Consider the following 26437-nt stretch of genomic DNA (forward strand, 5'->3'; position numbering starts at 1 on the left):
CAATATGCACTGTTGCAGCAGCACCAGGCAGTGCGATCTAAGTACAGAGCATCTACCGAGTCATCGCTACAGCCTGTAATTACACCAACGCTGGGAGACTTATACTTGATTTAAGTCATTCCATTTTAGAAGCTTTATAAAAAACTTTCTGTTAGTTTTAACTTCCACTCCAACATTTAAGGTAGAAATGACCTCTTTACTCCACTATATATGTTTGACTGCTACTATAGGTATTAGTTACACTGATGGTCTCGTTTACTTATTTAGGTCATATAAAGGCATCAGTATTAAATTGAAACTGTTACGTAACCTGTTCAAAGTTCATCACAGTAACGTTAAGTACATTTTTGAACGTAGTTAAGCAAAGGATTGCAATACTTTGTCCCTGTTTCAGTGGTGCAGATGATACCATGAAGATGCTCAGTAATTCTTTAACCTAATTTACCACATGCATTAAACATGTTCATTATTCTTATAGTTATTAATTAAGTTTTCCAAGTCTCATTGCATGTCTAATAACTCCCCTGGGGGAACTGCCAGTGCTTTTAGGCCATTGATCTTATACAATATATAACTGACATCTGTCAAAGTTTGGATTTTGATTTCACTCATTATTAAATTCTGTTAAGTACAGCAAAAAAAGTGAGAGAGTTAATTGAGGTCAGCCAGCTGAGTCACTTCAGTTCCCCCCCGTTCAGCGTGTTCTTATTGGGCCTCTGGTGCTCTGCGACTCCTTCTGATTGGATCTTGCACAGTTGGAAGGTATCTCCAATTATTGGCCTGTGGCTATGGGATGATGGAGAGAGAGGGGGAACAGAGAGATAGATAGTGAAGCAAGTAATGATGAGGAGGGGGAGAGAGAGCAGACACAGCTAAGTAGTGCAGAGCAGGAGAGGGAAAAGATTGCTTTAGGTAATTAGAGAAGTGACAGCTTTGATTTCCACATGAGTGGGGGGGCTTTCCCTGGCTCACTCCGGCAAGCCACCCTCGCACAAATCCACCGTGGCCGAGATGAAAGGTGGCGAGGATTCCGAGAAGAGAGAGGGAAAGAAATGGAAACGAGCACATTGAATTGATAACTGCTGCACAGATGAAAGATGATCAAGCAGTTAAAGCAGTGAGATATCGTTTGTTTCAAACGCACACTGACACGAGCGGTGGGTGATGTATTTACATTGAACAAAGGAGTGTGGTGGGTAGGTAAACCGCTTCTTTTTCCTGCGCGTTTCACATGAAGAAACACAACTTGCCTGCATTCTTTGGCTGAAAAGATAAAAATACACTCCTAAAACACGTCTATTCGTGTACGTTTTATCTAGTTTTGAGGCCTTAAAGTCTTTTTTTCTTAAAGGACCAGTGTGTAGCATTTAGTGGGATCTATTAGCGGAGATTGAATATAATATATATATATATATATATATATATATATATATATATATATATATATATATATATATATATATATATATATATATATATATATATATATATATATATATATGAAATATGTTTTCATGAAATATGTTTTCATTGGTGTATCATCACCGTAACTAAGAATCATTTTTTCGTTAGCTTAGAAGGAGCCCTTCATATCCACATAGGGAGCAGGTCGTCTTCACGGAGTCCGCCATGTTGCACCGCTATGTTTCTACAGTACCCCACAACGCACAAACACTGGCTCTACAGAGAGCCTTTTTTTGTTGCTGAAGGCCATCGTAGTTTTCAGACACGCTCAGAAAGTGTTATTCAGTTAATGTCGATCTGCAACCTCACCCCTAAATGCCACTAAATCCTACACACCTCTTTAAGACAAATCTAACTGTTCATTAAAAGCCCCTTACACACATGCACTGCAACCCTGAAACGTATTATCCGGAGGAGCTGTATGTGAGAAAGCAAATGTCCAAATCACCCGGACCAGGCCATTAAACAGACTTTACTCTGCCAGCTCCAGTCTGTTTAATGAATCAGTGAATAGAGCCGGTCATTGTCTGGAGAATTCACTGCGCGCTGATGACGTTTCCATCGCATAGCAGGTGGTGAACCGGAAGATTACAAACACCCTGAAGAGAAGAGTCATGACTAATTGGAGAGACGGCGATATTTGGGGACTTCTGTCGGTAAGGGCCTGTCGGTAAGGTCAGAAAAATTCGAGGAACGGCAAGAGACTCGGTTGTTTATAACTAAGTTGAAAACCGCAACTTCATCCGTGTCATGTCCTGCCTCCTGAAGCTTTACCCAGACTCTTAAACCAAAGGAGTATTTAAAAAGGAAATACTTGTTTTAAGAAAATAAGACTTCTAGGACTTAATAACAGACAAGAATGTTTGATAAAATGGACATTTCTACAGGGATGAATTCAGAAGCTAGCGCAGGGCTACAGTGAATAGGGCAGTGGTTCTTCTCCCCATCTGCTCCAAAACATCCAGTGGATATGAGAGCGATCCATCTAAAGTTACCTAATGAAAAACAGAATGAGGCTAGCTCGACAGAGAGCGGTTTCTGTGAGAGGGAGGGAGAGCGAGATGGCTGGTGGCCAATCATCTCCAGTGTAATCTTCATTCTTGTGGATGGATTTCCGATGTGGGTGTCCTGTACAAGGGCATCTGGCTGCCTGCAGAGCTACATGATATACAGTTGGCTCCTTGGTGGGTCTCCACACACACACATACTCGCGTGTAACACAGACGCACACATACTGTATGTACAGTACAGAGACAGAGCGAGACGGAACAGTGTGGGATTCATATGCTGGATTATCAGCACGCTAGAACCCAGCCCCCCCAGACAGACAGAAACACAAGACGCTCTACTCTCCGAGCACGGCGCTCGGTTCTCTCTGTCGTCCTCCAGCTCGCTTTGTGTCTCCCTGAAGTGCCAGTCAATCAGCATGCCCTTGCCCTGCCCCCTAGCACAGCAGCTGTGATACCTGCCCAGGACGGGTCCCGTCATGGCTGTTAATCCGGCCGACGCTCCAGGCGGCGAACACGGGGAGGGAGGACAGATAGGTTTCTGGCTCCCACAGAGGAGATACCACCAGTGTTTCAGGGGGGGGGAGGCTCTGAGCCTCGGGCGGTCCAGAGCCGCAGGCGTGTTGGCTGGCCACACATACATGACTGGTGTGGATAAGTAGGGACCAGCCTCTGATGTTTTGGCTCACACCGTGGTTTATATTTGATTTAAGATAAACTATTCATATGCATTTCTAATTAGAATGCACAAGCTTTTTGCCCATATGTCCACCAATTACACAGCATGTCTGATGTAATTGGAGCATAGGAGAATTCATAGGAGCATAGGAGAATTCCTGCTGTAGTAGATCATTAACAAAATACCTATAATGTCTCTTTCTGTCGTCTGAACTACCAAGCCTTAGACTGGAATGGAGTTATTCATTGGTGCTAAGTCCATGTTGTCACCAAATAACTGGCTTGTGGCTGCTGCAAGTGAGCACATTACATGTCGGCTAACAGTAAAAGGGATGATACCTGTATTATCGTGTTATCCCGTATTACTTAATGCATCACAATCCAGGACAGAGACGAGTTTCTGAGTTTATTGTGAATGAGACATGATGTTTCCCTGCACCTCATCATCATTACAAATCCCTAGAATCCTGCATTTCCCATGATGCAAATAGCATTTTTAATTGGACACTCACCGAAACCGATATACAGCTGTTGAGAATTTCTGTCCTTGACTAACTAATTTAACTTTGACATGTAAAATAAATCTGTGCAATGGGCCTTCAAAGTCCCAGGGAAACTCAAGTCAGTGCTTTGCATTTGATTGGCCTGCTACAAGGTGGGCGGGGTTATAATGTTGTCTAAAATTGGCCGTCCCTAGCTTAGTTAAGCACACGTCATATTTTGTTTTACAGGAAGACAAGATGATTGGATTTTGATACAAAAATATAAAGAAATTGAGTTTTTGTAATTATTGTTGCATGTTATTAAATATGGGATGTGATCTAAAAGGGTTGAAAAGGCATTCTTTCATCTCAACAGTGAGATAATGTTAATCATACTGTAGCCACTGTGTAATGTCCATTAGAGAAGGTTGGCAATTTAAGAATAATAAATGCTTCAAAAGTTTTGAGTCTAGATAATTTTTCTCTTTCTTTGAGCACCAGGTCCGATAGCATTGTTTTACTTTCTTTCACATCCAGCAAAGGGAATAGTCTTGGGAGCAGAGCGAGTGCGATAATGACGGTGAGGGGAGGGGGGGCCAGCTGTTTAATCTATCCCCCCATTCTCATGCAGAGCAGGCTTCAGCCGGTGGGGGAGCCGGGCGAGAAGGGAAAAGTTTCACTGGTTTCACTCAGAATGACTTATTTCTCCAAGGATGCGAGCGCAAACACATGCAAACAAACAAGCAGGACACGGAGGAATTTAGATTCTCCGACAGCCGGAGCGTGGATGACACAAACAAAACCCGTCCAATAGAACTTGTGGGATTATTTTCCCACAGCTCCACACACTTTTCATTCATCACATCGCATCCTGCTCTCCATGGTTGCCATCACTTTTTCTTCCCCTTGTCCATCATTTCATTTGGAGCGGACACACAAAACCATTGTTTGTAGATTCCTCCGCCATTTTTCGGTCGTTGATGAGGATGTTGTCACTCACTAGTGTTTGCCAGGGAAAGAATACACATACATTTGCATACTATACACACACACACACACACTTGACTGTTATTACTTCCCCCACTACACACTCAGTCAGTCTCCCTGTGTGCGTGTAGTAATGGATGGCAGTGCCTGTGTCACAATGTACTGCATTTAATGTCCTTGTAATAATACTCACTCTGTTACCAGGCAATGAAGAGGGATGGGGGGATAAAATGGAGTGACAGTGAACAAAACAAAAGGTAGAACTAAGGTATAGAGGACAAAGATGGATGGAAGAAATTTGAGGGGAGTGGACGAATAAAAAGAGATGATTGTGGAGGAAAGAAGGAGGAGCAAAAGCTAAATAAGGAATAATGGAAAAGGAGGGAATCTGGAGACAAGAGGGAAGTAGTGGAGGTTCAAGGAGAGAATGGGGCATGTAAGGAGGGTAAGAAAAAGGACAGTATGAAGTGTGGCTGGATGGTTGTTGGAGAACAAGGGAAGGACAATATTATAAGTGAGTGAAACAAGGATTAAGGAAAATAGAAACGGAAGGAAACCTTCCACAGAGGAGGCACAGAGGAAAAACACATTTGAGGAGTAGTTTCCTGTCTGCGGTGTCCAACGGCTGCCACTAGAGGGAGAACTACATCTCTCCAGCTGATGCGCATCATTAACTATTTCACGGTTGATAAAATGCCCCCCCCCCTCATTGGGGGCTGCCTCGGTGTGACTCAGACAAGAAAGTTGGAAGAGGGAGGAGGTTTAGTCAGGTTTGAGGATGAGGTGGCAGATGCAGCAGTAGGAGAAGAACATGCTCGCACAGGATTGATTCATTCTCACTAAGGACTGCTGCCTCCCACTATTTTTCTTTCACGCTGATATTATTTGGATTTTCTCAACAACCTCACCCCTCTCACCACCACCCCCCCCAACCACCACCACCCCTACTTCAGTGATTGCTGCAGAGTGCCCATGTCACCTCTAAAGTGGGGTTGTGCGTGAGTGCTGTGCCCTGTAATTGCTGCACTGCCTTTCCTCTCCAGAAGACAGAGTGGTACCTAGCTAATCTTAAGTGCAGTGTAAAACACATGGATGTAATTGGTCACACGAACATGCTGCTGTACAGGTCTCAGAACAGTTTGCTGCCATCGTGGATGGTAAGAGGTTGCTAGAAAAGGGCTGGAGGCTATTGAGGTCATCAGATATATGCGTGCGCATGTTGACAGAGGAAGTGATGTTTTGCTCCAGCCATCCAGACTAGTTAGCGAGCTTAAAACATTGAATTAAAACCGTTACCAGCATCAACATGTCTGGTTGTTGCATGTTCAGTGGTCAGAATAGATAAAAGTTCGACTGAATTCCGACAGGATCTCGACCGTTTTCAGACCAACAGGTGTTTCAGTTTAAGGAGTGACCGTGTTAACTGGTGACTTACAGGCAAATGCATCCATGGTTGCTTAGGTTAACTTACATAAAGGGTTTACGGAGATAATAAACAGTGATGAGTATGTATTTAAAAATTTAGATTAAAAAAATGTAAACATTTTTAAATCGCATCTTCATGTTCTGTTGCTGTTTTCAACAGCTGCTCTTACTACAAGTAAACACGCACAATTTGGCTAAGAGGCACCAGTTAACACAGTCACTCGTTAAACCGAAACACCCTTGGAATCTTTAGCTGCAAACTATTAAACGTGTTGACTTCCACAGGACTGATCAAAAATGCTATGTCATGGTGTGACGTTACACGCCAGGTTTCCCCACCAAGTGCATATACTTATCTGACCACTTGCTAATGCATTCTTCCCACTCACTTACAACACACGGATCTGGAAAGTCAAGTTTTTTTAGGTTGCATTTGCCATCTTTGGTGCTTGATGCCCTTACATAGCTTGCCAAGCTTTTGCACTTTGGCGTACTTCCGTTGCCAAACTGCGGTCGTACACTTACATCATTGTTTACAAACTGTAGAAGGGTATATTAGAAGTAATACAATCATAATTACTGGCCATTATAAATTATAGATGGATGAAAGCATCCACTAGCAATCTGTGACTTCCTGTGTATGACCTGCACCTTTATTGACAGTCCTCACCCGCATTAATGAACGCATGAACACCGAGAGCTCCAGGTGACACATACGAATGTCACTAAGTCATCTGGTACGTTGGAACCGCCTGCTGTTACATGTTCATCCTGCTTGCTTCTCCATCTGCCATGCCAGCCATCATTCATTCCACTCCTTCCTTATCCATTCAATTCTTATTATCTTTTTGACAGTGCATGCATCTTTGCCATGCACAAACTGTTCATACACAGCGCACACACACACACACACACACAGTACACATACACGCCTGTGTGAGCCATTATTGCGCAGGCATGCGTGGGTAGAGAGACCCCTGGGGAGTGGAAGTAGGTACTGCAGAACTGAGAGGTGGTCTATTTTAGATCACTGCAGCAGCACAGAGCAGTGGGGGGAGCAAAACCAAAGTGCACTGGTTAGGATGCAAGATAGACTTCAGAGCTCGCCTGTTTACTGTTTGGTCCCAAGCTCTGCTTCAATCTTTACCGGGTCTCTCCGCAGACAATTTCATAAGCCAATGGCTCTCCGACATTCCATGTCAGACTCACATTCAGGCCCAAAATTGCTCATATTGTGTTGTCAGAGACAACAGCAGATTTTGTTCAGTGTTGATTTAGGGGGAAATCACGGAATCCATTTCACCACACTGTGGTTCCGTTTGGCTTACAGTGGCTCATGTTAACAGAGCCAGGAGTAAATGGAGGTTACTTGGAGCTTGATTTTTCTGAGTTCTGTGGTGCTTGAGGTAGTGGGGGATCATTGAGTACACACTGTACACTGTACATACTGTAGGCTACGTGGGGCCGGTTCACACCTAAAGGTCCGGTTCCTGAAGCGAACTAGTCTGAGGATGATACATTGTTTCCGTTTTCCAACTGGTCCGGTTTGCATTGACAAAGTCAAAATTCAAATGGTCCAGAAATTGTTAAACAAAAGTCATGTGTTGGAAATGTAAAAAGACAACAAAACCCTCCCAAGTTCTATCTGGACATGGTACATTATGGAGCACCGTCCGGTTCTGTTCATATTGGTGTTGATCTGGAGTCTTAAGAGGACTGCACAGATAATTTCCTTTTACCGCTGAATATTTTGAATACCTTGGTTGTTTTATGCACCTTCTCGAGTAATTGAGAAATGTTTTCTTCAGTCCAGATATTCAGGAGGCATTTCACTTTGTCCTGAGCCCAGGTTCTTCCTGTCTCCTGACAAAAATAGGTTACTAATTCACAAGTAACAAAAAACAGGATAAGGATTTTTTACCGGAATTACACATAAATGGTACGCTTCCTGTAATTGGTTAAAATGGTGTTCACACCAGAAATGAACCGCTCCAGAGTCCACTTGTCAGCAGTCCGAGACCGCCCTTTTGAGGTGGTCCAGAGAGCGGTTGTTTGTTCCGCACCAGGGTTCGAGGTCCAGCGGTCACACCAACCCAAACAAACCGCACCAACGATTCAACTGGCCTAACCAAGACTGGTCTGAACGCGCCCTTAGAGCCCTTAGCACCTTGTAAGTGGCAGGTGACACATTTTTTATATAGTTTCTCACTCATGAATGTTGTAAATTGGATAAATGGTCAATGGACTGTACTTGTATAGCACTCTTCTAGTCTTCCAACCACTCAAAGTGCTTTAACACTAGATGTCATCAGTCACACCCATTCATACACTGATGGCAGGGGCTACCATGCAAAGTGCCACCTACCATCAGGACTCTAACATTCTTACCCATTCACACACCACAGGCACAGCTTGCGGGAGCAATTTGGGGTTTAGTGTCTTGCTTATTAAGCCCAAATTGCTCGACTCGAACCGCCAATCCTCTGATTGAAGGACAACCCTGCTCTACCACTGAGCCACAGTCGTCCAAGTAAATTCCAGTAAATCACAATGATAACAGAATCTTCCTAATTTTTCGGGAACCCCCCAGAACCTTGTCCCTCCTCAAGGATGCCTGGGGATTCCCTGACCCCATTTTTTGTGAATCACTGAGCTAGCATAGACTATAATCTGCTAAGATTGCCGTTTCGACATAGACAATGAGGCCTAATTAAGCCTCTGACATTGCCACCACATTAGGCTTCATCAAACCCCCAGCCCGGCCTTCATCAGCCACCATCTTGCCTAATTCCGCCTCCGGTTCTATTGACAGTGCTGGAGATGCACACAGCATGACCCAGAGGTTGATTGAAGTGAAGTGAGGGATAATAAGTTTGTGCAGCGGTGATGAAACTTCTTTGACACGCTGATGAAGTGATGCTAATTGCCAAGTGCCACTGAGAAGGGTTCAATTATTGCATAAGGGGAGGGGAAAAGAAGAGAAAAACAGTGGTGACAGTTTCAGTAAATCCTTTTCGCTTCAGTTGAAGTAGAGCCGTCTGATCCAAAGGGAAGTGATGCTCCATGGGAAGAATGCCATCCTGTTGTCGGATTTGGAAGGTGATGATTTTCTGTGTGCACTGGCAACCAAAATATGTCTTCCTTGAAACAACCATGAAATGTGTTTTAGTGCTGTGTGATTATCACATGTGAAATAACAATGCTTTGTTGCTGACATTGAAATATCTTTTTTCTGCTTTATTCCTTCACAGTGAAGTAATTATGTTGTTCAATGATTGATGTTTCTGTGTGTGATTCTAGCTAAACTTACTTCATTACTGCTAATGCATTTCTAAATTGTATTCACTTTGCGGATATCATTAGTTTCTGCAAATGCAGTCACACTATATCTAAATAATTCATAAATCTGTTTAAAAAACAAGCACTTAAACTCAAGGTAACTAGAATGCTGTTAACTTGTCTAACCAAACAAACCAGCCCAAAAACACATCCTCAAGTTCTTCCTGTCCTAACTAAAGCTGATTTAAAGTACATAACTTGCTAAACATTTGCCATGTTGCCCTTCTAACCTCTAACCTTTCAACTTCCAGATGTCTTTGTAACCTCTCTTAATTTGTCTTTTCCAAATTTCTTTAAAGGGAACTTTGATAATGAGCGCCTGGCTATTGCTAGACAAAGAATCCCATACCGACTTGGTCGGGTAGTTGACGAGTGGCTACTCGACAAAGGTAATAAAATCCCTTTAACTCCACTAATGATCTAACCGCTTAACCTTCCGTTAACCACCACTCTGGAGGAGGTGCAGTGCCACGCAACAGGGGTGATTGTGATTTGGCTCTCTAACAGAACTGCAGGTCCCCTTCAATCCACTGCAGATTTAACATGCCCAGCAGTAATCGGCTGATACATTATAACTCATTCCATTGAATTCTTCCTTATCTTGATTGGTGTGTGAAAACCATACATTTGCTTAAATTGTACAGCCCAGCTTGCCCAGTTGAGGCAGTTTACTGTGTAATAATTGGCAAAAAAATAACACAGTATATAGTTTTTAATATTCTGTAGCATTGGTATGCAAATATCCAAGGGACCATATCCAAAGCACCTTAAACTGGGGCTGCATCTCTTCAGAGAATTAACCCCCAAATAACCCGACATAACCCCCAATAACCTAACGACATGTAAATAGCCTATTGATTCCGTTTGCTTCTTTCCTGTGTCTTTTGTTGGCTGAATGTGAATATGCATCGACTATATTGAGTCATTCATGAAAACAAAAATGATCACTGGATTTCTAAGAAGAAAAAAGAAAAGAATGCCCCATGAAAGTCACTAAAAGTTAAAGGGACTGTTGTGTTTGTTCAGTAATCAGTCTGCCTTCATTTGCAGCACGCGGAGCATTTCCCGCCCCGACGTAACGCATAACTAATGCCACAAGTGTCCAGTGTGGCACCAACAAAGCCATGATTCTTTAACCCTTTGAGTGCCGAATGTCCCAACCTCTTTGTCTTTGTCTTGTGCTGTGTGTTTGTGCTGCTGAAGGTGGTTGATTCACAAAAAAGAAAGAGAAAAAGAGAGAGGAGTAAAATAAATCAGAAAGACAGCTGAATGGGGCCGAGTCTTAAAATAGTTTCTGCGTTGCAATAAACGCATTTAAGACATTTATTTCTCATGCACTTCTGTGCTTTTTGGGAAGTCTGGTAGTGTCAAACAACTATAATTTATATAGAAACTATATAAATGGATGGTTTTGGTGTAGATTATTAGAATGTCCCAAAGCTCTTAGACTTAGGTTTGCATTATGTTTTGTATAAGAGATGTGTTGAGATTATCATTCATTTAAAGCTTATAGTATTGTATAATTGTCCTAAGTTCCCCAGCAGAAGTTAGGACACAAATAAGAATCAAAAAGACTTGGGAGATTAAAGTTGGAGGAAAAATCGGATCAATAAAAAATGGCTTATCCAATTTTAAAATGATTTGTGCATGCCATGAAAGTCTAAAGAGAATGAGCTTAGAACGGAATGCATTATTCTCTTTCTTCTATAGTTTTAAATGAATCTGCATCCAATAATTTACATGAGAGCCTTGAGAAAGTAGCAAGAGGAAATAAACAAATAATCCCTATCAAGCCTCAAGTGAGGTCTTTGATCAGGGAGCGCTCAGAAAAAAATGTTGCTTATTTGTTTGGATTCGTGAAAGAAATGTCACACACACGTCATGGACTGAAAAGGCAAAGTGGTTTCGATATTTATGAGATACTGTTTGCATATAAGACTTGTTAGTCTAGAATAATGAGGGGGATTAGGGGACATTTCCAAACTCAAAGGGTTAAAGCTGTTGCTTTGATGAGGAAACGGCTAGAACATAAAGCTAAGAAACGTCTAAGCAGAATCTAACCACCTAACAGCAAATCAAACTCCACCCACACTAACCGCTGAGGGCTTCTCTCACGACTCCCCACCCTCCGCTGCCAATTGGAAACCATTCGAGACACTTCCAGCTTTGCCCTGCTGGTGACAAATTCAGAGAGCCCTCAGTTATAACCTTGTTATAAATGATGTTTAACATTCGAACGCAATTGGACCTGGATGTCAGTATTTGGAAGAACTTGGACAGGTTGCGGCGATCACTTGGGACAAAAAAAACAAAACGAAATAAAAAAAGCTAACTAAGTTCTAACTACTACTAAAAGAAACAAATCTCCTGCTGGCATCTTGCTCCCCTTGTCTCCACTTCCACGTGATGCAAAACTCAGAGGGTTAAAACAAAGCAAGTAACTGAACGCCAAATTCAAAAAATGACGTTTCTGCTCTGGATCACTTCAACGAAATGTGTTTGAAATTGAGGTCCCTTTAACATTTATTGTTTTCACCACTGAGGAACGTGCTTTGAGTGTACTGTGCTACATGTCATTTGCTCTGCAGGGTGAAAGGTGTATGAATGTCTGAATGAGAGTTACAGACTGCCATGTGGTAAACAGCCTGCACCGTTCATCCTGTAATCCAGTAATAGTCCAGGCTGTGTTACCAACATGGGGTTTTGGTCTCCGACATGTGGTGATGTTATTACATGAACGCATCGAAGGCTCTTGACCAGAGTACACGTAACAATCAGCCCCACAGGTCTCCTCTCCAAGTGCCTTTAATGTTTCATCAATTCTGTGAAATTCAACGAGCATAGAAAAACCCCACCTCCCTCGGAACAAAATAAGAGCACTAATCACTCATGGCTCTCACGGATCGGTGTTTTAGTCACACTGGGATGTAATGGAAGTCAATGGAGCCAGCAGTGTCCTGGAGGAGAGCTCTGCTGTGGCGCCGGGCTATGTCACTGCATCTCGTTCCGAGGCTCATTCTTCCATCTCCGCTACCGGGTGTGAGGCAGATCAGAGCCGGCATCTCTAGCCGACTCTGCCCGCTGACTAAATCCAAAACGGCAGCCATTACAGGGACCCAATGGAGGGGAAAAGTCAGGGTGCCAAAAAGTTTTCAACAGCTCTATCCGTGCCAAAACTTACTGAGACGCATCCTCTTCTCCCTGCGTCTTTCTCTCGGCTTGTGATGGATCTGTCACTCCAGGTTTTCTGCTCTGCTCCTGCCCCTCCCTCTGCTTTGTTCCTCCTCTTGTTTTCTCCTCGACTGTTAACGCCATCCCTCTCCAAAAACCTGACGAGCATTTCTCTAGAGGCAATAATAATGTGTTGCTGCTTCCTGATCTCATCGGGGAGCTTACAAAGATTACAAATAACCAGTAAGAATCAACTCCCTTTAGCTTTTCCCTTTAGCAGATGAGCAAGGAAGCGAATAAAGCTCCTCGAAGAATTGGAGCTTTATATCTTCTTCTGTTGAGGAGTCAATCCCTCTGGAGCTCCCAAACAACATGACGATCAAGCTCTGCGTTGAGCTACATCAGTGCAGTGAGGAATACTCCAACACCTGGTATCTGTGGCCTAAAAGCTAGTGCAAAGCTGGAGAACTATGTTTAATGTTCAGGGTTTTATAGTCTGGTGTGAGCGCCCCTATTCACTAATCAAAGGCAATCAAGTCCTCCCACTTGGTGTGGGGCCAGAGCCCAAATAAACATCTCCAGACCAGGCGTTGGTCCAGATCAACTATTCATGATGATCCCGGCTTCATTTCAGAGATTCTTTCACATAAGGCTGCATTCAACAGAGCGTAAATCCGTCTGAGTCTGTCTTGCAGCAGCCCCATGGTGAGCTTTGTACCCTGCTGAGTTACTATCTTGTTCTCATTTGATCTTCCTGCACAGTCATGGCCATATTTGACGGAAGTTGGCGGAAATTATATGAATTTTAACATGCTTGCTCATCAGTGGAAAAGCGGCTGAAAGAAGGGACTCTGCTGTTATTTTAATGTCCCCCACCATGAAATGGCCTAAAAACAGCAGACTCGCAGTAGGAGTGCATAAAAAGAGAGACAATTCTCCTGAGCTAACCGCTGTGCCATCTCTCTGTGTCTCTTCCTCGACAGTATCACCTCCCTAAGATCTATGTACAGCTATAGCATCAGAGATAGAGCCACATCTGATTAAATCCGGTCTACTCTCTCCAGAGCCCTGTAGAGTCGCCGCCACAATCTCGGCGACCTCAGCAGCCTTCAAGGACCTCAGGGCTCCACGCTGCCTCACAAGGCTTTCAGTCTAGCTTCATGCCACATTTGGCCTCTCATCTTCATTGTCAAACACAATTAATTCATAGTGTTCTACCCAAACTAGCCCAACTTCTGAGGATAAAAAAGCAAAACGCTTTTAATTACCAAAGAGAGCCTTGTGCCGAGGAGATAACTTGGGAACACTTCATAATCGACTTTGTCAGCATCCCACCCCCATTGTGCTCCAGTCTTTCTCCGTCCTGCTTCTTTTATTTCTGTGGAGAAGAAAATGGAAATTGGGGGAGTTCTTGTTTGTTGATAGGGATACTAGAAATTCTGCAGGCGCATGAAGGATTTGTGAGCACAAACCAATAAAGATGCGTGCGAACGGTCCAACTTTCTGCTCTGCACATCACAAAGCGGTGTATTGACTGAGGTGAATTCTGGGCCATCCCTCCCACCCTGCGACTCAGCTAAGAGAAAACATTTCGGATAGAAGCTCCTTACAACCATATGGCATCACTCCTCTCGGTGAGATAACAGGAGTAGAGGGAGGATGAGAGAGGCGTAATGATGACGGCGGAGGGAGAGAGATGCCGCTCTCTCCAGCTGCAGTCCTTTTCATATCCCCTCCACTGAGGATGGGTACGCTTAGATCATCCTTCATACCCACCCCCCCTTCAATCTCCCTCGGCCTCCGGGTTAGCTACTCATAACCAGGGGAGGGGCTAAGCGCCGTCGCCCCCTCCCGTACTCCCCACCTACATTCTGGGGGTTGTAGCAGACATATACAGCCATTCCACAGACTCTGACAAGCAATCTGTGGATTAGCACACCGAACGTGGCCCAAGCCCAGCTCACTCCCCTAGCTTGGCTCGGCTCAGCTAGTAATTACCCACCACAACTCATCTGAGACCAGCCACTTCTCTCTATCTTCAGAAATAAAGTTGAGGAGGATGGTGCATCAATGCAGAGCTGCAACCGGAGAGTTGCTATACCTGCTTACTCTCCAGTTCACTTTTGGCTGAAGAAGTGTTTGTAACAGACATCACACAAGAGTGATGCAACCTGTATCAACCTGATAAAACCTTTTAACTCTGTGGTCGCTCATTAGAGAAATCCTCAGACACACAGGAGGTGATGCCTTTTTACAGAAACTTAAACTTAGAAGCGAGAGAAAAAGCTCAGTAAAACCAGACACAATTAAAAATGAATAAAAAGACATCCTGGTTTATTACAGCTTTCAACTCCTTTTGGGACATTTCAAGTGGCATGGCGGGTTGTCCCCATGGAGAGGTGGGATGCCAATATGGGGAAGAATAAGTATAGATAAAACCATCAGCTGCAGAAAATACAGGGAGAAAAACTATACCTATTGGATCACCCCCACTCCACCCCTTCAGCACAAGTCCTGGTAACGCATTAGTAACCCTGGTTAAATGGTCGACTCTATCCTTCCTTCATCCATGAGCATCTTTTCTGGTCAAACAACCCAGACACAGGAAGCTATGGCCTCAGGGACACAACCACACGGTCAACCATGGCTTCACTTGGAAAAAAGAGTAGGGAAGCTGGAGGTGACTCGCCAAGCATTCAATATCCTCTACCTCATTGTGCTATCTCTTGCCATTGTTCTCACTAACTCACTATTCCTCCTACTTCTTTCTTACCATCTTACTCCCATGTATTATTGTATGTCTCTCTCTCTCTTCTTCAGCCACAGTCTTCAACTACATGATTCCTTTTGTTCTTTTTTATCAAGCCCGTCATCCGCTCCCTCCGCCCCTCCCTCCATGCCCTCGCTCTGTCTGTTTGACATTCTGTCCTCATGCAGGCTCGCTCTTTCTCTGTCCTGCTCGTCTGTCATCCTCCCTTGCTCTTGTCATCTCTCATGTCCCCATTCTCTCAGTCCCTGTCCAACCTCTTCTTTCTTCATTGCCTCCCTCTCAGGCATTCGATAACTCAGGAGCTGCCTTATGGCCAGTACCAAAAGAAAGTAAATGACATGTTACATATCAGTTTCTTTAATAGTGATGATTTACAGTTTATCAGAGGGCTTCTCACTCTAGCTGTAACGCCTCCTAGGCTATCAGCCACCAAACCCCCTGGGTGATCCAACAGAAACCGTGTGATCGCGGATGGTAATGCCTTTGGAAATAGTCGTGTCTGCCTTCTTTTACCCAGATGCCCTATTTAAGCAGCAGTACAGCTCCCAGCCAGGATACTGTGTTTTCCCTCGGCTGTAGGACAGCAGCAAAGATTTACTAAGCCGCAGCAACTCTGAAGCACGATTTCTAGTCGAGGAGGATTCACATGCTTAGAAGTACAATATATGTTTGACTGCTCAGTCCTCCTCAGGCTGCCCCTCCACTTCTTTATGTTGCTTTGCTCTCAGTCTCCAGCACATTTCTATATCCCTTTAGAGCTATTTTTACTACACTTTGTTGTGACAAATTTGAGGGACACTGTGTGCTACATTGTGGATTCCATATTCCCCTCTGGATTTTATGAGAGGACACTACGTGGATTTAAATGAAATAGGGACTTAGAGTTAGGAGGGCGACAGCTGATTACATTAGCTGTCTGAGCCTCTGGTACTAACAGTCCATAGCTTTACAGGGTAACCTGTCTTTTTAGCCATGCTAGGGGCGTGGCTCTATGGATGGCATCGTAGGTCTGTCCATTATTTTGGTCCAGACCAAAATACCTCAACAACTATTAGAAGGATAGCAGTAGAATTTTTTACGGACGTGCAATTCCTCAGGATCAATTGTGAGGACTTTGATCATCCTCTGACTTTCCATTTAGTGCCATAATCAGGTCAAAATTTTATTTGGTTTATGACCAAGAACGTCCAAAATAACATTCCCATCCGCCCCAGCTATTCTTTGCATTAATGCTAATGTTAACACACTGAACTAAGATTGTGAACATAGTAAACATTTTAACTGCTAATCATCAGCCTGTTAGTATTGTCAAGTATAGCCTATCAGGGCAGCTAGCATGGCTGTTAAGTGTTGTTTGAATATGCGGAACAGCCTTGCAATTGTTACCTCATCTGTCTAATACACAAAGACCTACATATCTTTTCATCGTCCCATCCCAAGCCTCTGCCCATTTTTTGCCTGTCACCTTAAGAGCACCGGAGAGAGATGTGAGGCAGCAATCCCTAAAACTGCTACAATAGACCCTCATCAATATGCAAACCCTGTGTGCTGTGCTGTCTACTACACACACACACACACACATACTGTGAGCTGTCGAAACACACATACAAACACACAGAGTGAAAGGCATATGTAACTAAAAGTTGGGCAAATACACACTGCTTGAAAAGGCCAAATATCACGAACGTAAAGGTCATTTCACTGACATATTTCATAAGTTATTATATACTCGCGCACACCCTCTCCTCTGCTGCAGCGCCACATCCAGCTCTGTCATATTAAGTGCTGTGATTGCTTGTCATGCAGGGGCTTCTTCTTTTCCAATCCCCCCCGCTCCTGCCCGCTCCCAAATTGGCTCTAAAACCACATGTCACTTTTGATTTGACCCGGCAGACCCTGAAACAATAACTTCATCAGGCCCTGTTAGAGTCTCGTCCCGACCAGACAGCCCCAAAAACAAACGCTGATTTCCCTTCATCTAGCCTAGAGGGCACCTTTCTTTTTCGCTCTGTCTCAAATGGGATGAACGCACAAATGGCTGTCTCCTGCGCTCGAGGCTCGTCTCCCTGCACTTTGTCGCATCGTCACATGCTGAAGTAACACAGAATTAAATAGGTCACCCAACGGATCCTTAGACACTTGCATGTGCACAGACTTTCAGAGGTATAACTAACCCTCACTACCCTGCATCATAATCATAAGCTGCTTGTCAATATGGCTTACTTATGCCGGTGTCGCTGGCTCCAAGAGTAACTGTGACGCCAATAACTTCTCAGGAGTAAACTGTCCCGTCTGGACAGATCATCTTCTGACTCGGAGTTGCTGCTCACACACGGGGAAGAAACACGGGGTGTTTGGTAAACCAAGAAGACTGAAAGCAGTCGGGAATATTGATGATGAAGTGTTCCATGACTCTTTACTGGAGAGTGGGGACCGTGTGGGGCTGCTTGAAATGAGAGACCCTCTGTGGGTGTGTATGAATGTGTCCTCTGGTCAAGGACGATGGAAGATTGATACAGGGGGGAACCATATGATGGACTGAGTGTTAATGTGCATTTCGATGTGTGATGTTTCAAGGTTCTCTGTGTATGTATGTTTATTCAGCATGTTTATTCTCCTGTATTCTCCTTGCTGATGTCCACAATTTGACAATCTGTCCCACCCAACTGCTCCCATTCCTTTTATTTTCATTACCATTCCCACACCAAACATGCTTAGTGATGAGATAATAGAATGAGACAACCATTATGTCAACGTTGCATATGCCAGACATTAAGTCTCATCATTATGAAGTTAGGAGACGGGAGCGGGCCCCTGACGGGCCTAATGATCTGATAATGGGATGACACATGTCCCATCTCAGTGCAATAGATGCATCTCTCCAGCACTTATGTGCAAAACTTACAGATCCATATATAGTAAACGTGGTTTTGCGCCCACACACATTCATTAACAGACAATATTTGCCTGCTAGTCTCACCCATATGTCAGAATGAGGGCTCCCATATAGACTGATAGTAAATCATAATTACAGTGATGAAGTACCCTTTCAGCTCTCTTAATTGAAAAGGAATGGGACCCAGGCCTGTCCCTAGTGTCTCCGTGTTGGTGAGTAGAAGGCTGTCCTCGCCGGCTTGCAATCCCACAGAGAGAACAATAGCAACATTCAAAAGATTTCATTTTATAGTGTTTAGAAGCTGTATTCTCTATCACGTTTAGCTTTAGGCAAAAAAAACTACTACTGTTTAGAAAAAAAACATTTTTTGGATTGAATTAATTGTTAGTTTGGGTTTTACATTGGACAGGAACAGCAGACTTCTAGATGAAAGTGTCATATTTGAAACATCGATACACCCCGACCTCCTCCCTACATAGACTATGATTAATTATATTTGTCATACGTCAAATACAAAAATAATCTGGGAGAAAATTGTTCCCTCGAAAGGTAATTTACAATGCCGTTTCATTGCGTGGGAGTGTCATTTTTAGGAGACCAGGCTGCCGAAGGGGTTTCTCATTTCAGAGGTCCGAAACGAGCCATCCCTAGATGCTCTCAGATGCACACATTAGTGTAGTATCCCTCTCACAAACAATCCCACTCCCTCTTTCCTTACACCGATTGATTTATCCATAAAAGCTCTTTGGCTTCTCCTCTAAGTAATTACCTCATATTGTCTGGTTTTAAACCCACATCCTTCCCGCAATCCCCCTCCCACCACTCTCCATCTTCCCTCATATCCACATGACTCATAATAGGGGGCAAAGTTTGCCTCAGTCCATGTGGCGTGGTGGGATGTCCCCATGGAGGGATGGGATGCAAAATGGGGAGGAAAAAGCATAAACAAAACCATCAGCTGGAGAAAATGCAGGCAGAAAAACTCTACCTGTTAGACCACCCCCATGCACTCCGCCCCGTCGCCACAAGTCCTGGTAACACATTAGTAATGGACCCTGGTTAAATGGTCGGCCCTATCCTCCCATCATCCATCTATCCATCCAGATGAATGGTAATGACCACAGAGAGGGAGAGCCCCTGCTGAATTAAACATTTCCTTCCAATAAGGATCTAATTTTCGTCCTCTGGATGGCAGAGCGGGGCGACAGTTTTTTTTCTGCTGGCAGAGGTACTTTATCATTGTGCAGCTCAGGTGCATTGGAGGTCAATGACACAGGCCCAGCATTGTTCTAATATATTCCATCTCAGGGCAAATTAGATGCATTTCTCTATGAACCTCAAGTCTCAGGGTCAAGCCGCAACTGCCCCTGCAATTTATTTGACTGCCAGCTTCAGACTGCCTTTTCTGAGAAAGTAGCACGTGCCCAGCCCCATAACGGCTGCACCGCCAGCAAACCAGGGTCCAATCTCCCTAAAGTGTTGCCCAGGAAATCCCATGTGATTGAAACAGTCCCTCTACCTCCCCTGTCTCTCCGTCTCTGTGCCTGTGTGTTACTCTGTGTTACACGTGAGAGCTAACCCAGTGACCATGACTGATTAGTATTCTTTGCCCTTTCTCTCTTTCGCTTTCCCCTCTTCCCATGGTTTCTCTTCTTCTCTTACCCCCACTTCCTCTCTCTTCTTTGTCATTTCTTCGTCTACCTTTTCTCCCACACATCAGGTCGTCAATTGACCATCTTCAACAGCCAGGCGTTCATCAAAATTGGTGGCGGTGGAGAGAAGGGTCGCCACTTCCAGGGCCAGATCTCAGGCCTGTACTACAACGGCCTGCAGGTGCTCAAACTGGCGGCCGAGGGCGACCCCAACGTCCAGACCCAGGGCAACCTGCGGCTGGTGGGTGACGTGCCCTCGGTGCTCACTACAGACACCACCTCCACCACCCCGCTGGCTGATATGTCCACCACGATCATGGAGACAACCACCACCATGGCCACAACCACCACCCGCAAACAGCGCTCGCCCACCATGAGGGACAGTGTCACACAGGTAAGCAATCGTAGCTGAAGGGAAGGCTGTCGTTTGAGTCACTGAGCCGGGGAGATATTTTTGTGCAGTTACTTTTTAATTGGCTTTTCTAAAGTTCCTCCAGAATCTCAGTTCTCTCTAAAAGTGCTGAAGTGCTGCACATTTCAAAATAAATCCTGCATCAACTGCCGGGTCAAGCAGTCACGTCCTCAGCGCAGTGTTTTGTGTGAGCCTCCCCCTTTTAGCCACATTGAAATGTACAAACAGCCCTCCGCCTGAAAGGGAGTCACATAACAGCTTTGTGTGGCGAGCCCTATTAGACCAATCAACACTGCAATTTTGACTTGCTCTAAGAAGATATGGCTGACTAAACGTGGGAGGCTGCTGGAAATTACAGCACATCCAGGCAGATCAGAAAAGGCTGCAGGATGGGGAGGAATGTTATGAAAAGGAAATCAGCAACAGCACAACAACTCTGGATGCCATGAAGTTATATTTATGACTCTCCTTCACACGCATGCGAAAGGCTATGATTTATGGTGTGATGATTATCCCCATGCGCTAAAGGTAGCCGTCGCCATCATGGTAAGTAACAATTAGGAAACAGTAGGGAAGTGCTGTTGCCCACACACTGGAGGATGGAAGAAGTTGGTCATCCAGACCCACTACTCTCATAAAAAAACAGCAATATCTACAATAACAGGCTTCATGTGGTCTAGTAAGGGGGGGTATGCTCTAGTTCACGACCAGTATCATTATCTACAATCAGTGCGGTGTGCAAAAAGACCTTGCTGCACAGCATTTTAAAGTAAGTTATGCAAATAAGATTACTGGAAGAGATGCAAGCTTTTTCTCCAGATCTATGCCATATGTACATTATGTCAGTTATTTCTATGTTGTTGCATAACTTTGTACGGTAACTAGCCAGCCACTACGTACTTTAAACTCCAACTGTCCAACAAAAAGGAAACACAAAGGCAAGGTGCCAGTTAGCACATTTCCTTCACTCAGTAGTTGTCATTAGCGCTATTCATGTCCACGGAAGCTTATCTGAGATCAGTCAGCAAGCCACTCACGCTCATCCCTAACATCTGCGCTCAGCAGATTCAGAATATATTTAGACCGGCTCACTCTTTGTCCCTTTATCATCATCTCAAACCTTAGCAGATTCCATCCTTTGCAAGTCCTATCGGCCTCATTTTGCAAAGCAGCAGTGCCAATTAGAGTGAAGTCAAGGTGATGGCACGCGTGCGCAATTCATGCCACTTTGCGTCGCAAACACCAAGTTCTAAGAAAATGTGAATGTTGGTTTTGCATGAAATCCTGCTTATTTCCTTCTTCAAAAGAAAAAGTCAGTTAGCGAAGCCTCATCAAAGCAGTGCTCTCTGTGACGGCTGACAAAAAAAAAAGGTGGTCCCGTTCTCAAATGTTCACCCGAACTGCCACGTAGTTCCGATATCATTACAAGCAAGTGATGTTTTTGGACTCGAAGGTCGGTCAAAGCTCCTTTATAGACGACACTGTCTCCTGCACGCCCAGTTGGCATGACTTATTTAGATGAAGGGTCTGTGGTTTAGTGTTTCTGCATCTTCTCTCTAAACATGAGATCAATGGAACCTGACTCTAAGATGTCATATGTAGCCATCCACTCGGTTCAATATCTCTGGCCTCCAGACATCTTGGCGGACATATTCTTCCATGTTCAGACAAGCTTTTGGAGCGGCGGTCTGTGATGTGAAATTGGCAGCCGTAGACGGCCTTCTTCGATAAATTATCTGCAACCATTTTAGTATAGCAAAGGACTCTTGAGTGTTGTGTGCTTCGCTGTTGTTACCAGCCTTAATGTGTGCTGCGTTCGCTGACTAATGTTTATGTTGGGTCATAAAAAAAGCAGAGTCCCACCTTTAGAGTGCTTTTTATTGCTAAGAATCTATTTTTCAGCTAGTATTCACTATATTGTACCATCTTCTACTTTGTTATTATTATGTACCTAGCAGAACATAGTGTAATCATCACAATGGCCCAAAATGGCATTAAAGGTGTGTGCTTGAGAATGAGTAGACATTACCAACGAGTCGCTCATCCACATGCTGTAATGATCAAAGATGTGTTGCTGTGCGCACAAAAACATAACAGCATCATCGGGGCGTATAGATGTCTAACACAATCCTGATCGTTCATATCATTCAGTGTGACTGAATCATTTTTATTCAGGAATGTGTTCTGATTTGCAAGGCGGTGTTGAAGGCCTGGCAATTTCATCTGCTCCCCCTTGACAAAGAGAGAGAATAAAAGAGAAAAGGATAACTGTTCTTCTAAAACTACACAGTCGCATTCAAGTAAAATTAAGCAAAATATTCAGGAAACACTGACAATTACGTTGATTTTCAGCAGCTGTTAGGCAGCAGACAGTATCTGAAATCTTTGATATTTGCTCTTCTAAACAGCCCCCTGCCTGGTATGTCTGTTTTGGGAGAAAGCCTGTGGTGCACAGTGAGTGTTGTTGTTTATCTTTATATTCATGGGAGCGACAGCAGTTTAAGACAAATAGAAGAAGAATGTGTAGTTAGCATGAGCGGTGGAGTGTATTGTAGCTGAACAGACATGGAGAAGCGTTTTAACAGGTGAAGATAAAATAAGTTATTCTATAAATGTTCCTGCTAAAACCTTTTTTTCTCACCTGTTTCACAGATGAAAAACATTTCATCAGTTTTCCTTGCAATAACCTTATCACCTGTTCATGAACAAAGGAACACTTCTTCTCACTGTTCTCACTCAATTTCAGTACAAAACTCTGTTATTGCTCTAACTCAACCAAAATATGTTCAAATTCGTAGGTCTTTACACATTTAATGAAAGCTCCGATATGTAGAACTTGTATAAAGCTTAAGGGTAGAAGATAACGACGACCCAAGGTGCGTTTTGGAAAGAACATCACCAAGCTTAAAATTCAGTTACGTGCACTGCTAACAGTGGTCGGAAACTAAAGATTACGCTATAAACTGCAGAATAAATACAATTATTTTCAGATTCTTGGTTAATTTTGGATGAATTGAATAACTATGGCACCATTTTTTGTGCCCGAGTGCACCGCCGTAGTGTTCATGTGAGTTTGTCACAGTTGGTCAGCAGTGTAACACTTCTTTTTGGTTGCATCAATCTCATACGTATCATTGTTATGGGATATTTATGGGTATTTTATGTCACTTCTTATTGCAAAGGAAGATGCCGTCCCTATACTTAATCCTGCCCTCACAGCTCTATTGTTTTATACATCAGTGAGAGAAACACAAGACCTATTTAAATCTCTGGAAACAAAACATCTGAGAGGTGGACAGTGATTCAGAGGTCTGGACGCAATTTAGATTGAAATTGAAATCACACATGCCGTGGCTTACCGCAGACACACGCCTTTATTTAGGCGCTGCGTTACATAGTCGCTGTTAATGTGGCTTCTCAGGAGCTCGGTGTAGACTGGCTGTAGGTATCTTTGGTGAAACTTTAACCTAATATTGAAAGTTCATCTTCAAACTCTTTGCAGTTTGTAGAATTTATAGAGAAACAATGTTTCTATAATGAAAGGAATATGACAAAGAAATCAGCGTTTCACAATACACTATACATGCATTCCAGGTAGGAAATGGATAATTCACTGATAGTTATTTGAGCTGTGTATCATATTCTATTGCCAAGATGTGAAACTATATAAAGAAATCTTAAAGCTAGTGTAGAATAACTCCACTCAGCAATGAATTTAATTTGTAGTTACGGCTCAGACCAGCATTTGAACACCACAGCTTTATACCAGCAATCACTGCTGAGTCCATTTTGAAATGAGCCTCTAACCCTGCACCAGTTATATTATTCACGGTCACGTAGTCACATGAGGAAGACAGACACACACACACACACACATACACATATATATATGTATGCGGTCCTTTGGGTAGTTAATAATCCATCCTATAGAGCCTGTGGTGTAATTTTGTGCAAGAGCAAACATAGTAATAGCATTATAAATACAGCGATGGGCAAAGCCAACAGGAACTATGGAGCTCTAATGAATATCCCCAGCACCCGCCAGGACACAGCAGAGACGGGCCAGGGTGGCGGAAAGCAAGCGAGCGGAAACCCAAATTTCAATTTCTCCAAAAGCTCTGAGCTACCCGCCGCGCTGCAGCTTTGATCATAGTCGAATAATGTGCTTTGATGCTTAGAATAAAAGATCAACCTTTTGATGTGTGTGTGTGTGGGGGGGGGGGGGCCTGATTTTTCTCCCCCCTTCACCCTCTTGATACTGTGGGTTTCCGTGAAACAGTTGGATTCATCAGTTGTCTCGCTCGGTGTTATAAAACTAAGATCACACGCTACGCTCTTGCTGCTACTGTCTAAAGTCTGGAGCACTCCCAGTTGTTTGTGGTCTCTCTCCGATTCGTCTGGAAGGATGTGAGACGGATTTTAATTTGTCTCCTCGTGGATTCCACTTGGAAACTGATGAGAAAAGTTGTGACAAGGTCAAACTGGAGTTTGGAGCGTCTTCCTTTCGCTCTCCGGCAACGTGTATCAGTGCACCGTGTCGGTGCGCCTGGTGAGAATTTTGTATTTCATAAATTAAACCGCATGCTGATGTTGTAGGTTGTTTGGATGTAATGACATAATGTAATTAATAACTGATTATGCCCAGGCCGTGGATTAATAACAGGGAGAAAACGCAGTACGGCTCTTAAATCAAGGGGGGGGGGGGGGGGGGGGGGGGGGTGTCTAGACATGGGCTGAGACATGGGTGGATGAATTCCTGTTTTAGACTAAATACACCTCTGTGATAGGTTGGTGTTTGGTCAGAAAGAGCTAGGTTTTGTGATACTGTATCAATTCTCAAAAACCCTATTGATTTTTAATTCATACTTTACATGCAGACAGTGGCTCAGATTGGTTTTGCATATGCCTTTATGGATTGTGATAAATGCATTTGCAGATCCGACTGTTCTGATATACATAAAAAGTTCACTTCCCTTTAGTCTGATTGTATGCATATGGCGGTATACTTTATACTAAATCAAATTAGACTGAAGAAATCGCAAAAAATCGCAATATATTGAATTTCAACCCCTGTATGGTGATTCGTACGTGTGGTGTCGCCAGATTCTTGCCAATGCACAGCCCTAATTAATACTACTACTCATCAAGCACTTATATCATCAGCAAATTTTCTACGACTAACAACCTGCTCAACGAAAGATTCTTATGTTGTAACCAAAGACAGGTTTTTAACCTCTTAACCTTTAAAGTGTGCCTCTGCATTCTGGTTACACTAGCTTGTGTGTAAGTAGGTGTCAGTGGAGCCAGAGACTCCTAACCCTCTTAGATGTTCTGTGTTGAATGTGTCCTGACTATTCTCTGCTTTCTGTCTCCGTTCTTCCAGAATGCGGATGACCTCTTGGTAGCATCAGCTGAGTGTCCAAGCGATGACGAAGATTTGGAGGAGTGTGAGCCTGGAAATGGTGAGTCAACTCAGGGAGTTCTGTCTTCACAATACTTGGTGTCCAAAAACAAAGTGCAGCCTTAGAAAGAAGGTAGACTCACCTCGACTACTGCTATCTCCTTTACGCCACGTTTACGTGACACTTCGTGACTGCCGAGCCCTCTGTATGCAGCTCTGATTGGCCAGATGTGAAACCCTCCATCCCGCTTTTCTTATTGGTTTTCAAAGCAGCAGGCAGTCGGCAGCGCCGTGGTCCATTAATTGCTCAGCCAAAAGGTGGTATCTGGCATTTACCCAGCCATTGCACCGTTTTCTTAACGAGGCAGGACAGTTCCGACGTGGGAGCGCAGCTTGTTCTGCGCCGCACACAGCTGCAGCCCGGCAGGCCCGGTGGCCGAGGCGCTGTCAGCGTGAACAGCGGGTCAAGCAATGTTCTGACACCATGACAGGAGGCCGAAGTTAAAGGCCATGTGTTTTACTCCCTGTCTCTGTGGTTTCTAGCTCTATTAGGTTGCCTGTACTTGAAAGCTGCCAAGAACCACGTACAGTGCAGCAGTGTGACTCCCAGCAATTTAGGAGACAAAATAGAATATGCAGATCCACATTTAATGATACTTTATCCTGAAAGATCGTGTCTGACAAGATTTCTGTTGTATAATAGCATTATAGATTTCAATGACTGGTGTGGGTGGGATGAAAACAACAATCGCC

At 43.8% G+C, this 26437-nt stretch overlaps 1 protein-coding gene across 37 annotated transcripts in view; it reads left to right on the forward strand.

The window, feature by feature from the left end:
• Positions 1-26437, forward strand: part of nrxn2b (neurexin 2b) — a 528601-nt gene that overhangs the window by 490291 nt on the left and 11873 nt on the right. For 14 of the 37 annotated variants that reach the window (XM_076087035.1, XM_076087034.1, XM_076087033.1 and 11 more), the window contains 3 exons: positions 9682-9771; positions 19940-20265; positions 25667-25745. In XM_076087035.1, coding sequence (XP_075943150.1) covers positions 9682-9771; positions 19940-20265; positions 25667-25745 — 495 coding nt within the window. Of the gene's footprint in view, positions 1-9681; positions 9772-19939; positions 20266-25652; positions 25763-26437 lie in introns of all 37 variants that reach the window. The other 23 variants (XM_076087054.1, XM_076087059.1, XM_076087056.1 and 20 more) reach the window with 7 other exon arrangements.

The sequence above is a fragment of the Anarhichas minor genome, unplaced genomic scaffold, assembly GCF_050575085.1.
Source record: "Anarhichas minor isolate MPS153535 unplaced genomic scaffold, ASM5057508v1 ptg000009l, whole genome shotgun sequence".
Taxonomy (NCBI): Eukaryota; Metazoa; Chordata; class Actinopteri; order Perciformes; family Anarhichadidae; genus Anarhichas; species Anarhichas minor.